Raw genomic sequence first — 14,128 nt, 5'->3', positions numbered from 1 at the left:
AATCGGAGAACACACAAAACAAAAAAGTTTAGGAATAACTGCAATGCATATAAAAAGTGAATGATTTCAATCAATAAATCTGGGTTGGCTATATCAAGATATATTTCTCAGCTCTTCGTTTGAGGTCTTGGTTGCGCTATCCGTTCATAGAAAAAATGCCAATAAATTGCCGAGTGCCCGTCCACACCTGGGGGATTAGCAAAGAATCGGGCGTAAGGAGCACTAAAGCTACCGCTACACAAAACTGCAAATAAGAAATTTGAATATTTCAATGAAGAGCACAGAATAAGACGCTATGATTGGTGAAAACTTTGGAAAGTAGATGTTTGAACAAAAGTATGAAGTGTCCGAACAGGAAAAGAAAATTAAGGAAGCTCAAACCATTCCAAAAGACTTGAAAGTAGCGAAGCTGTACGCAACACTAGCGTTTTCCCCCTTGTTCGCCTCAACGCGTTGTTTAAGAGTCACCCCTGTACGAGGGACAACAGCCGGCTGTTCGTCCTCCTGTATCGCACACGGTTCTGGGCCGTACGTTGCCTTCCTTCGTGGCGCGCGCTTTTCGCTGCGGCGGCGGTTTCCTTGCCTCTCTGCATCACCACCCGCGCACGTCTCCTTTCTTTCCTCGTTTATTTCTCCCCTGCCTCCTATCTCTCTGAGTTATCGGGCCGCTGCTCCGTGCCAGCCGCTTGCTGAAGGGGGTGTGGTTTCACGTGTAGCGCTCAAAGGCAAAACTTGTCACCTCCCGACGATCCCGAAGTAGCGTAGTGTAGCTTGCGCTACAAGTAAAGCTAACAGGGCAGGCCCCTGGGCTCAGGTACGTATCCAGGCTTGCAGGAGGGCTTTTGCCACGTGAAGAGCTGGCAAAAAACAAAATGTCTACGTGGCGGATTGGCAAGAAGTCGGAAGTAAGGCGGACTAACGCACCTGCTACACAAAACGGTAAGTTTGAGGTTTACGGATTCGAGTGAAGAAAGTCACTGCAGTTACAAGCGAAAATTGGTAAAAAAAATCGAGACGTTCAAGTTGGAACAAATGACTGTGCTTTTTGGACTGCAAAAAATTCAAGACGTGCTTCGTACAGCGGAAAAAAGTCTAATTCTAGTTTTCCAAACTCACTATTTCTCACACTTATCCGTGCATGTTTCGCAAGAATTTTCTCCAAATTGCCATGCATTCTATTATTGCGGATCACTGATTTTTACTTGGATTCTTAAACGGTTTTGGGTGTTACCCAGCGCCACCTATGTCAACCCTATGGACCCTAGAGAATAACAGTTTCAGCATGAAACGAATTCCTCTACATCCACCGTTCAGCAGCGTTTGACTTTTTATCTAATGGTTTGTACCAAACAGCAGGCTAACTTTGCATGCCAATGCTGTAAGCTAGAATTTTTTATACGAAAAAGATCAAGGCATTGTTGGGTATTTGACGCTTTTGATTGAGTTTGATTAAGTACTAAGCCAAAGTTTTACCGTAATACATAAACTGTGCATTTCGCCTACTGGCGCGTTCTCCTGTGTGTGAACAGCGCTGTGCTTCGGCGTAGCCTCGAACTGGGGCCGCAACTACCTTTGGATTTGAATATGAAACTCAGCACCATGGTGGCATGCAAAGTCTCGCGGGCCAGCCTGTTGCGATTACGTGTCTTAACGTCGCCCACCCACAAAAAATCCGCTCTGAGTCACCGTTTGATGCGGGGTCTGGATTACTGACATTGTTTTTGTTTTTAATCCTTGACTTCTAAAATTCCTTGCATTCATAAAGATCCCCCTTTTGTCTTGTGGTAAAAATTATAGCCCAAAATACCCGAAAAAAGGAAATTCCCAGAAAAGAGAAAATTTCCCGCGCGGAACAGCACAGCTTCCATTAACGTATTCTTTTCTTACGTTCTGTAATTGCAATGTACATGTAGTATTGTGGCTGCTTTTATATTCTCAATCACGTAGGTTGCAGTGATAATTGCTTCTCGAAATGTTTACATTATATTACTTCAATATTCATCACTAGTGTTATACAACACGTACTTTGTAATGATCCTCACTGTTTTCCGTTTTGTAGGTGGCGCTGCGGCAAACGTCGCTCTGCTAATATATTTTGACCACTTCACCAAATTTTGTTTACACGTCTCTTTTGACACCTATGTGTTCCAGAATTTCTTAAATCTATTGTCTCACCAATAGTTCCTTTGTTTCGTATTATGCTTTTCTAATTATTTTCTGGATTAGTATTTTTCACCTTCGACTGCTGGCTATGGTGAAGTGCTTAGGCTACCTACCATTGCGCATGCCTGCGCTATCTTGACTTTCATTTGTTCATACTGCAACGTCCTTCCGAAGCACTATCAATCAATCAATTCAACAAATCAATCAAACATTTTTATTTCCTTTGAAAATAATGAGTACGGAAAAGATAAGAAACCCCGACCCCGTTACAAGTTAGCAAACAGAAGCATGATGGTCAGCCATGAGCAATGAGTGCAGATAAATTGACAAGTGTTACATAGCATCGAGTAATACAAAAAATTTGTAACAACGCTAAACAGTACAGAAAAGTTCATAGGTATAGTCATGAAGTGACGTGAACATAAAAGCAGCAATTTAAAAAAAGGGAATAAATTCCAGGCATCGAGAGATAAAATCAGCTGGGTGAAGGGTTTTATGAGATAGTTACAAATATACGACGGACCAAAATCTTCTTAGTTTAATAAAGTTAGCAAGCAAGGTAGTTTGTAAGAGAGATTGTTCATAAGTTTTCCTAGGTGTGGGTACTGCAAAAATGTCACTGTGCCTGGTTAGACGAACACTTAAGTTTTCTTGTATGGTATCGGTACCATACCTAACAAAAGTTTTGTACTACAACATCGACCGATAATTATACAAACAAAACACGGGGAGAATTTCGTACGGTGGAAACAGATGTTTTGTAGCAGTATAATGCACGTTAGCACAATGACGTATGACACTTTTCTGCAGTAAATAACGCTTCCGCAAAGTTGCGATACCACTAGTACATCACACTACGCTGCAGTACTGCAAGAGAGATGATATCAATGCATTTTAAATCGTAATGTTTACCTTCGTAGGGAGATTGCGTCTCATACGTGCAAGGACACTAATTGCGGATGACAACTTTGAATGCAAGTTATTAACATGTTCGTTTCATGCAAGGTGCTCTGAGAAATATACTCCAAGACTTCTAACAGAATCCACCATTTTTAACTGCTGATAGGCCAGAAATAAATTCAGCTTCTTTTCATGGTTATTCCTTTAGTCGCGTACAAGATAACTCGTTTTTTCAAAGGGTCAATTTTTAAAGAATTTACCGAGACCCAAGCATCGCGGTCAGACACTGTTTGGTTGGCCTTCACTTCTATCTCTGTTTCGGAATTTTCTTTAGTAAAAACTGTGCTGTCATCAGCATATGAAACAAATGCGGCGTTGTCTGTGCATTGTGCAACGTCATTTATGTAGCTGAAAAATAAAATTGGCCTTAGAACGCTTCGTTGTGGTAAAACCTTGAACAACCGGCGTCCTCGGAGAACTTACACTCCTCACGCTGCATCCGGCTTTTTAATAAAGAGCTTGTGCCACTTCATTTATAGCGTCGCCATTTGCAATCTCAAATTAACCTTGTATTGTCCCTCAATTTCCGCTTATCGCGTCTTGTGATAGTCCTTTCTTGCTTAACACTCTAGTTAAAGGCTTCGATGGGGACGCATGTTGAAATCAGTTACATTTTAGCTTGACCCTTAAACAGTTCTGTGTGAAGGCACTCTTAATCTTTGCACAAAGCAGGCTTCGATGTCGGATATCTATTTGAGATTTTCCTGTTCCGCTTTGACGTTTTAGTATTTCTTGTTTTGATATAAGAATTTCTCGTCGTATCGTGTTCGGAAGTGCAGGTTTATGTGAGAATTCGGATTGCCCGTAGAAACAAATAATGGCATCTTCATATAGGTGGGTAGACATTGCTGAGTTAAGTGGTAGTCCTGCAACTTGCAACCCCTTTTTTATTTGATTACAACTACTCCTTTATCTTGAGTGATTCTGCTTGTAGGTCAAGACTTTTAAGCAAAACATATTGCCTAATGAATATTTCAGCTGCCAAATGTATTCTGCTTTAAAACGTCCCAAGCCCTCTATTCTTTAACTATGACTAATTCCATGAGACTTGGCTTGGGGCCTGTAGCAAGTATCTCAGGTATCCTTGCACGGCTCACTTCGAATAATAAGCGTTCTCCGGGTCAAATAGCAGCGTTTATTTTCAAATCTGCTGAAATATGCATGTCTCACCGAAGTAGCTTCGATTGCAACCTGCGCACTGAATTCTATACCTGAAGCCTTGAAATTTTTCTTTAGGCAGTTGTCGTGTAGTTTCACCAGGGAGTGCATCAATCTATGTGTAATATTCACCAAAACTCAACCAACGCATAAAAAGAAAAAAAAAACGCGTATCTAGTGCTCTTGCCGAACGAGACGAAGCACCTCGCATTGAAACAAACTGGATCAATTTTAATGTAAAGGTAAAAAACGGCCGCGTATCTTCTCTTTTTTTCTAAATATCGAAGAAACACAATAGCCTACTGGCGCCCCTTTTAAGTAAATTCCTGCCTCCTGTCTCCCGCTCAACTCTAATGCTGTTCCTCCCCCGTCTCGCTCCTCCGAAGATAACACGTTAGTGGTTTGCTTAAGTCAATTTAAATTTAGGGCATTCCACTGCTTTAGGTTGGGTGCCTCGATGCCAGCGCTGCCATACGGCGGTCACGCTCGTGAATCAAGGCACCCCCCTCTAACGTTAATAGATCTATGTTGGACAACTCCAAGAGCGTTCCACTTGGACCTCGGAAATCCTATGTTGTCGTTTAGTTTCTTTATTGCCCCCGGGAGCTATAGTAGCGCGAACAGCAAGAGACAGTTTTCTACAGTTGATGAAGTATTTCATGTGCATCCCAAAATTCAAGCCCCCGTAACTTTTGATAAAGAAACACTGCATATATCCCTTAAGTATTCATTTCCGGCTTTATAAATGCGTAATGTCTTGTTCTTGTTGAACAATCTTGACAAGTATAAACATTGACACCTCATTTGAACGTTTATATTTGGCTGTGGGTATAAAAGACTATTGCTCAGCATCTGTCTCACTTTGGCCGGGTGGCTGAATCGAGTCGCAGACAGACTGACAGGCAGACAGACAGACCAAACTTTGTGGGTTTAAATACCCCTATAAAAAATATCGCCATTAAAAACTGGACCTGTCTGATTCGTTTAAAAACCCAGGGTCCCGGTAGACACAAGTGAATTGGGAGCAGTGTAGAGGAATTTATGTGGTCCTTTTCACACAAGATCCAATGCCCCTGGCAACCGGAGACCTAGCAATGGCGAACACGGAGGGCCACGGGGGCCAAATGTCACCGCGCGGCGCTGTCGGCAGCCCGCAATCACCAGGCGGAGACAAAGCAGACGAAAGTGGAGTGCTCAAAGGCCGAAGACGTGGCGCGCGCGGGAAATACAAGGAAAAAGATCACCCCCCGAAAATGGAGGGGCGACTTAACTGAAAGGGCGCCTGGGCCTCTCCTTAGCTATATTTGCTTTATTCTCAAAACACAGACTTCGCAGCGCACATTTCATTGCAATGACCACTTCCCACTCGTGAATGCACGCCACTTACAACGAATTTGAAAATAAATCCATGATAAATCACTTGTGCCGTCATCTTCACTGTCAAGAAGACTCCTATTCAAGAACCAAAATGTCTTTGTATTGACCACGTATGTGGCCACATTCAGTTTGTAATTTATTGTCACGTGTTCACGCAACAAGACGAGATTCCGCCATACATAGATTTTGTATACTAACACTTATGTTGTATGACTGTTTTATAAAAGCGACTATAGTCAAACTTTCTAGTCCGGATCAGTCTCCATGGCTGCCACTAGCGAACCAGGCGCCTTTGTTTTATAAAATCCGATAATATTCCACAAGGACGTTCTAAATGTAGGGTGACAAACATTTGGCGAAAATTCAGTTCAAAAATTTGTAAATTGCGGTTTCAAAACAAAAGAACCTACTTTCATATCACAGCAGTCGCAATGAATTCAATTTATTTTACATTGTCGAAAGTTACTGCTTGGAGAATGAGGGAAACAAACGTTTTTCACAAAAAATAACAGTCATGGTAATTGTCATTTTACAAAGAGGATGCGGTGAACCGTATAAAACGAATCCTAAATTCTCAGCTGGCCGTCCGCCTTGGAGATCCTGTGCGCCGCAATACAATGCACCGGAATGGTTTTTAACTTATTCATCTTCGGTTCAATGTTGAATTTGAAACCACAAGAGCCTAATTAATAGAGAACGCAACTGTACGCGGCAATAACAGGAAGAAGGAGCATTTGAAATGCTCGCTATCTTGAGCACATAGATTTCGAACTTGGTCTCTAACGCTGGTGTCCAGATGATTTGCACAGTATGGAACTCAATGGCCAACTCTAACGACATATATTGAAAGTACTCAGCTGCTGCTGGAGTTTACAGGTACAAATACAATCTTTTCTGTTACCTTCTTCTTCTGCGAAGTGAGAATTCTCCTCAAAACTCTGAATACCCTATCTAGGAATATCTTAATACTGATTATGTCATGACTTTGTTTATTTCCAGAAATAGTTATTTTGCTCTAAAGCTTGCTTAGTCGAGCTTCCCTTCGAACGTGAGATTTTCTTCAAATCTGTCCAGCAAAGCAATTTCAGCATTCTTGGAGTTGAAATGTCTTCGGTAATTTTAGAGCATGACCCATCACCCGCCGCTTGAGATTGTGTATATGAAGGGCTTTTTGAAGGGATAATTCTTAGCGCGCCCGACTTTCCGTTTGAATGTTTGAGGGTAGCAAGAAAATGAAAACATAAATATAAAAAAACGACAAATAATACACACCCCAGGCTTACTTAGTTTCTTCCAGCCTACACTCTTGTAGCACAAAAATATTTTACAAATAACTGTCTGTGTGTTTGTGTCATCCGTGCTTACAGTAATCCGTATTGTACCTCTCAACATTAGGCAATGACACCCCACTAACGTCAGCCGCATTTACGACGCGGGACTACATGGAAGTAAGTTTTGTTAGGAACGGTGAAGGACCCTTCATTCCAAAATATAAGTGTATTTGGTATAACTCGCATTGTCAAAAACGTTTTAGGTTTCGTTTGCACCAGCGAGTGCAACTGAAATATTCTCGAGCGCAGTGCTTTCTGATCCTTCTTTGTCAGCTGATTGCCGAGAACAGTAAGACTTGCACAGCTCAAACTTGCTGATTTATATTTTCTTAAAGAGGAGAGGTTCCCGCGGCAAAATAAAAGCGTCTCTTCCACAAATAGCGCTTCTTGACACTAACACCGTCGATGCATTCGTATCGTGTCGTGCACTTTATTTGTTGTTCTCCCGCGAGAAAGTTCATACTGAACTGTGCATATGGCGTCGCAAAGGTTGCCAGAAATTTAATTAAAATTGGACTGACGACGCAAGAAAGTCGCAACTATCAACTACCTGCGGCTACCTGTAATAGCAAACGTATGAACGCGGCGAGTGCAGAGCTCAATTTTTGACAATTTATGCAGCCCTTCAATAACTGCAGATAAATAAAAGCTGTCGTTGTTGATGTTGGTTTATTTTACGCTATTTATTGTTGCAGTTTGATTGCAGTTGGCTGACAGCCTGTAGCGAGCTGCAGAGAGCATATTGTTGACGTGCATTGGTATGTTGGCCAGTGTGCAAGGGAAGTGCAAGGCAAGCGCGATAATCATCATCATCATCACCACCACCAGCCTATCTACGCCCGCTGAAGGTGAAACGCCTCGCCCATTATTCTCCAATTACCCTGGTCCTGAGCTAACTGCGACCAATTTATCCCCGAAAATTTCTTGGTCACATCTGCACATCTAACCTTTTTGCCACCCCCTGCAACACTTGCCTTCTCGAGGGATCGAATCTGTTACCCTTAATCACCATCGGTTATCTTCCCTTGGCATTACATGCCCCCCCCACGTACATTTCTTCATCTTAATTTCTACTAACATGTCCGTAACACGCGTTTGTTCCCTGACCCACCCCGCTGTCTTCTTGTCCTTTATTGTTACACCTATCATCTTCCGCTGCATTGCCCGCTGAGTTTTTCTCAATTTAAGTTGAACCCTCTTAGTGAGCCTCCAAGTTTCTGCCCAGTAGGTGCGTACCGGTAAGATGCAGCTGTCATACACTTTCTTCTTCAGGGAAAATAGTAGGCAGCCATTCAATATCAGAGAATGTCTGCCGTATGCACTCCACCCCATTGTTATCCTATTAATTTTCTCTGTCTCATGATAGGGATTTGGGGTCACAAGTTTCGACAGAGTCAAATGCTTTCTCATAATCTATGAAGGCTACATTAATAGGGGCTCATTATACGTTGTGGACTTCTCAATCACCTGATTGATTGTGTGAATATGGTTGATTGCTGAATATAATATATAAACCACGCTTGCTCCTGAGGTTGACTGAAATATAATGTGGCACAAATTCTGTTAGCGATTACCTTGGTAAGTACCTAGTACACGACTGACAGTAAGCTTATCGGCCTGTAATTTTTCAAGTCTTCATGTCACGTTTCTTATAGATTAGGATGATGTTCGCGTTATTCCAAGATTATTCCTAAGTACACATAGTCGCTTACCGCTTCCACTGCCTTGCCACCTCTCTCAAACGGCTTTGCTGTCCCTAGGTTACCGATCACTACTATAGTTTTCTGCATTTTATTTTCACGCTCACGGTTCTACTCTGTTTGTCCAGTGTGGAAAGCATGCTTTTCGATTCGTCCCCCGAGTTACTTGGCAAGGCAACGTCATGAGCAAATCTGAGGTTAATTAAGAATTCTCTAATACCCATTACTCCTACCTGCTCTTAATCCAAGGTTCTTTATACTTCTTCTAAACATGCTGTGAATAAAATTGGAGAGATTGTGTCTCCTTGTCTGACGCCCTTCCTTATAGGTGTTTTACTGCTCTCCTTATGGAGAATGATGGTAGGTGTATACCCATTGTTGATATCCTCTAGTATTATTACATAATGCTCGTCTTCACCCTGGTTCCGTAATGTCTGAATGACTGCTGAAGTTTCGAGAGTCAAATGCTTTCTGATAATCTATGAAGGCTACATATACAGGGGCTCATTATACGTTGTGGACTTCTCTATCACCTGATTGATTGTGTGAATAAGTTGATTGCTGACTATAATATATAAACCCCGCTTGCTCCTTAGGTTGACTGAAATACAATGTGGCACAAATTCTGTTAGCGATTACCTTGGTAAGTACTTTGTACACGACTGACAGTAAGCTTATCGGCCTGTCCTTCATGTCACCTTTCTTATGGATTAGGATGATGTTCGCGTTATTCCAAGATTCCGGTACACCTGCGGTCATTAGGAATTGCGTATGCGAGTTTGCCAGTGTTTTAAACACAATTTCTCCGCCATCCTTCAAGAGGTCTGCTGTTATCTGATCCTAACCAGGTGGTTCGCCCCTGTCATTTCTTTCAAAGCCTTTCTTACTTCTTCGGTCGTTAGTGGTTGGATGTCCATCTCCTTTGAACTACTTTCTCGTCCGACATTATCCTGGATGTCCCGGCTATGGTACAAATCCCTATGGAACTCCTCGGCTACTGTGAAAATTTATTCCTATTTGTGATGACACTGCCTTGCTTGTCTTTAAGTGCATGCATCTAATTTTTCCCCGCCCCAAGACGCATCTTCACTGCTTTAAGGCCACCTCTGTTCTTTACAGCGTATTCGATTCTCTCCATACTATACTTCCGAATGTCACCTGTCTTACGCTTATTGAATACCTTCGAAAGCTCCGCTAGGTGTATTCGGTCAGCTGGGGTGGAGATTGTCATGGTTTGCCATTTCTTAATTAGATCTTCCGTCTCCTGGGTAAGTTTATTACCGCTACCCTGTCTAGCCATCGTGCCCCCGACTTCTTCTGCACACTCCGTGAGAATGCATGTGAGGTTGTCGCTGGCTTCCTGTGTCGTAAACTCTGTTTCCGCGTTAACAGCTCAATATCGGTTCTGGAGCACGGTCCTGAATTCTTCTACTTTACGTCTTACTGTTATCTAATTATCGACTTTTTTTGTACTAGCTTGTTACGGTCCCTCCTCAAATCTAGCCTCATTAGAGATCTTACTATAAGGTGGTCACTGCACCTTACCCTTCCGAGCACTTCCACATCCTTCACGACGCCACTGTTATCGCATAATATGGAGTCTATTTCATTTTTATGCTCCCCATTCGGGCTCCTCCCGCAAACGGATACTTCCGGCTTTCCCGTTTGCAGAAGAAGGTATTCATTATGCATAGTTTATTCCGTTCTGCGAGCTCGATTAGTAGGTCTCGCCTGCTATTTCTACAGCCAAGACCATAGTTCCCAACTGCCTAGTCTCCTACCTGTTTCTTGCCTACTTTAGCATTGAAGTTCTCCATAAATACGGTATACTGTGTTTTTACTTTAGCCATAGCCGAATTCACAACTTCATAGAAGCTTTCCACTACATGGTTGTCGTGGCTGGATAAGGGCGCGTATCCCTGTACCACCTCGAGTTTGTACCTCTTATTGAACCTAATTACAAGGCCTGCTGCCCTTTCGTAAATGCTAAAGAATTCTTCAATGTTGCCAGCTATGCTTTTATTGACTAGATATCCCACTCCAAGTTCTCTTCTCTCTACTAGACCACGGTAACAAAGGACGTATCTATTTTGTAGCACTGTAAGGGCTTCACCGGTCCTCCTAACCTCACTGGGCCCCATGACATCCAATTTAATGCCCTTTATTTCCTCGTTTCGCTTCACTAGATAAGGTTCTCGTGTTAAATGTTGCCACGTTCAGATTTCAATGGCGGCCTGTACGGGTCTAGGTATTCTTAGCACCGTCTGATGCGTCACACGTCTGACCGCAGCCGTGGTCAATTGCTACGCAGTCAATGAAGACTGGGGGCCGTGGGTTACATGGCGTATTCTTGGGAGGTTGTGGTCGTTACTACACCAGGGTGGCCAATCCTGCTCTGGTGAGGGAGTGCGTTGCCGGCAATGGTCGCTGTGTTCAGGCTGCACCACAAACCCCATTCAGCAATTCTATATCGCGGATTTGTTTTACTCCGGTGTGAATTGTCCGGCACCGGGATTCGAACCACGGTCCTTCTGCACACGAGGCGGATGCTCTACCTCTATGCTCCACGTGCCGCCAAGCGCAATAAAATTCATCGTGAATATCGCGTCACCCGCAGCGGATGCGGGTAAAGTTTTAAGATCGTATAGTCGTGTTGTTATTGTTTGATCTATGAGCCGCTTGTGTGAGTTATTCAGAAAGTGTTTCAGGTTGTTTTATCCTAACTAATATGACGTTCATTCGCAATGCCTTCTGTGTCTAGAGGAGGAGCACGGTTTGAAGCTTTGGGCTGCATCTTCGTGCCTGTGCAGTAAGACAGATATACAACTTACCGCACTTATTCCCGCCGAGAATATATATTGCTTTCAGCTTCTGAGTCAGAGTTGGTTCCACGAGAAGGGCGATAGCAAGGTTTGTCAACGGTGCTAGCATCATCAGTGTCAAAGAGCAATCGGAGCGGTTTTTGATCAGTTCCATCATTTTAAGGTAACCGTAAGTATTTGGATCTTCGGCGCTATTGTTTCCCATGGGGTACTTTGAGCTGACATTTCCGAAATTGTCTGCACCAAAGTACACTTCTTCGTAGTCCCAGTGGCCGTCAATAGGACGGTCAGCACCTTTGTACACAGGAATCTGTAAAAAAAAAACAATAAAGTACTTTTGAACGGATTTCGTGTTTTTTTTAACGGATTTCGAACGGTTTTGAACGGATTTCGTGTTTCGTGTTTCTTTTTTGAAACACCCTGGCGTCTTCAGTTACACTGCTTGCCTAAACCGCAATAGTCTTCACAGTGACTTGCATAACTTTTAGGAGTGCATGAACGACTGCAGACCACCAAACGTATAAACTGATCACCGAAAGGTGTTTTGTTATAGAAGAAAATGACGCAAAGCTTTCAACTAAGCCCAAAGAGCAAATAACTGCCGCAAGAGAACCGCGGAAGCAATGAAAATCGAGTGTAAGGGACATTTGCCAGTTTTAGGTAAAATTTGAGAAAACACGAGGAAGGAAAAGAACTCCACTCACCTTGGTTTGGTTAAGTACATGAAGGGCTCTTAGGGTGTTATTATAGGCATTTGACAGGTTGGTGTTGCCTGCTACGACAGTGATAACCTCTATCGACACATTGGGTGAAGTCACAGCCAAAGCAAGTGCCATAGCATCGTCGACGCCAGTATCAACATCAACTAATAAGATTAAGGAATCGTTGCGTTCAGAAGACACGTAATTGTCACTATTACCAGCAACAAAGTTGCAGAATATACCTAAATATATGAAAGATACACAAGACATATTTCAATAATTTCTAGTACAATACGCCAATAACTACCGTTCATGGGGCAATAACCGCGCTGCCACTCTGCTGTCCTTCCACTAGCGCGTATAAATTTAAGATCATCAGGCAACTACAACATCGCCAGCATAGTCCTCGCGCATTTTTGTTTAATATTTTTTTTATTTCGGCACTCACGTCAGCAACAAAAGGTGTGGATTATTTTATTTTCGACAACGCGAAGATATGAATACCAAATTTTCGGGGCGATGAGTAAGGTGCAAAAACAAGAAACTTCCTAGACAGTTTTGACACTCCTGACGCGCAGATGCCAATTTAGAGTCTGCCCCGACATTTTCGAACACCAGCCATGGGTTGTTATTTAAAAGGAATGTATGAAGCAAAAGTGAACTGGTGAACTTTAAGACCATTTGTGAACTTTAAGACCAATGACTGGGATGCTATCCAAAGCATTCGTGCGACCCTTAAGCTGTCCTACGATATTAAAAGAACATGCCATGGCACTTCCTATCGAAGAAAACTGCTAAAATGCCTCTCACCTCTAACATCACGTCTACGCGACTTCTTTTTACACCTGTCGTCTCCTTCAGTTTTTAACGTACCGCGAATTATTCTGAACTAAGTAACAAGAAGCTACAAATTTGTGGCAGGGGACATGGCACGGTTAGCACAGAACCGCGTGATCGTGGGCCTAGGTGCCAACACGTCCTCATATTTAGCAGGGCAAAGCCTCTCTACTGTGCCACAATTCTTCGAACTCCTTCTGGTCTCTTGAGGAAAATGCGCTTTCACCGAGGTCAGCAGCGTACAAGCAGAGTTTGAATGGTACATAATAAATTGAGTGCGACAAACAAAAATACTAGGCATGCCTTTCTACGCTGATGAATTGAACACCCTCCCAATCGACAGAGTCAAACAACAGAGTCCGCTGTAGCTCGCTACAACTGGCTAACAAAGCACAAACCAAAGAAGCTGGCACACTAAGTGTGTTTTAGGCCTTCCTAATCTCTCCCATAGATTAGGCCCCTTCATACCCCACACAATGAAACAAATACTAAACAAAGTTGCGTGCTCATAATGTTTACCAAAAAGTCCGTTTGGCATAGATAAGAACATCCTCCTCAAGTGTGCTTTAACTGGTAATCGACAATAGTTTAAACTTACGATAGGGCATCTGTCAAACCATCACCTAGCGTTCTACCTGAATGAGCGCCTGTTTTTTCGCTTCTTCTACGAATATCCTCTGCAGATTGCTTCTGCCGTCAAGCACATGAATACAGTCAAACAGCGCAACTAAGTTAACGATCTACTAGCACAACGCAGTGTGAATCTCTAGAAATATACCAATAAAAAAACGGAGAACGGGCGCTACACCCGCGGTGATGAGTACTCAAAGGTACAATAAACATGAAAGGCGCCCACTACCCCAGTAAGAGAGCGATGATAGCTATCGCTAACACGCGAAAACAACGCATACGCGAGGAACAATCCCGGTGACGAGAGCTAAAGCAGACGACGAAATGTGTCTTGCGTGAGCCATGACATGAACACGTTCGGACTCAGCCGTCGCTGAGCCACCACAGGCCGGCCGTAATTACAAGAGGTAAGCAATTACTACCCAGGCCCTGAGCATCGCGCACCAAAA

At 43.0% G+C, this 14,128-nt stretch overlaps 1 protein-coding gene across 1 annotated transcript in view; it reads right to left on the bottom strand.

Moving 5' to 3' along the window:
• The window catches only part of LOC144164887 (pyrimidine-specific ribonucleoside hydrolase RihA-like), a 31,753-nt gene extending 19,176 nt beyond the window's left edge, over positions 1-12,577 (bottom strand). The window contains exons 1-2 of the mRNA XM_077695129.1: positions 12,216-12,577; positions 11,521-11,821 (exon numbers count right to left, since the gene is read on the bottom strand). Of these exons, the coding sequence (XP_077551255.1) occupies positions 11,521-11,821; positions 12,216-12,482 (568 nt within the window). The 5' untranslated portion in view covers positions 12,483-12,577. The remainder of the gene's footprint in view (positions 1-11,520; positions 11,822-12,215) is intronic.
• Positions 12,578-14,128: the final 1,551 nt, after the last annotated feature.

This window comes from Haemaphysalis longicornis, unplaced genomic scaffold, assembly GCF_048455015.1.
Source record: "Haemaphysalis longicornis isolate Haplotype H1 unplaced genomic scaffold, Haemaphysalis longicornis Haplotype H1 scaffold_14, whole genome shotgun sequence".
NCBI lineage: Eukaryota > Metazoa > Arthropoda > Arachnida > Ixodida > Ixodidae > Haemaphysalis > Haemaphysalis longicornis.
This window is presented reverse-complemented; position numbering and strand designations above follow the sequence as displayed.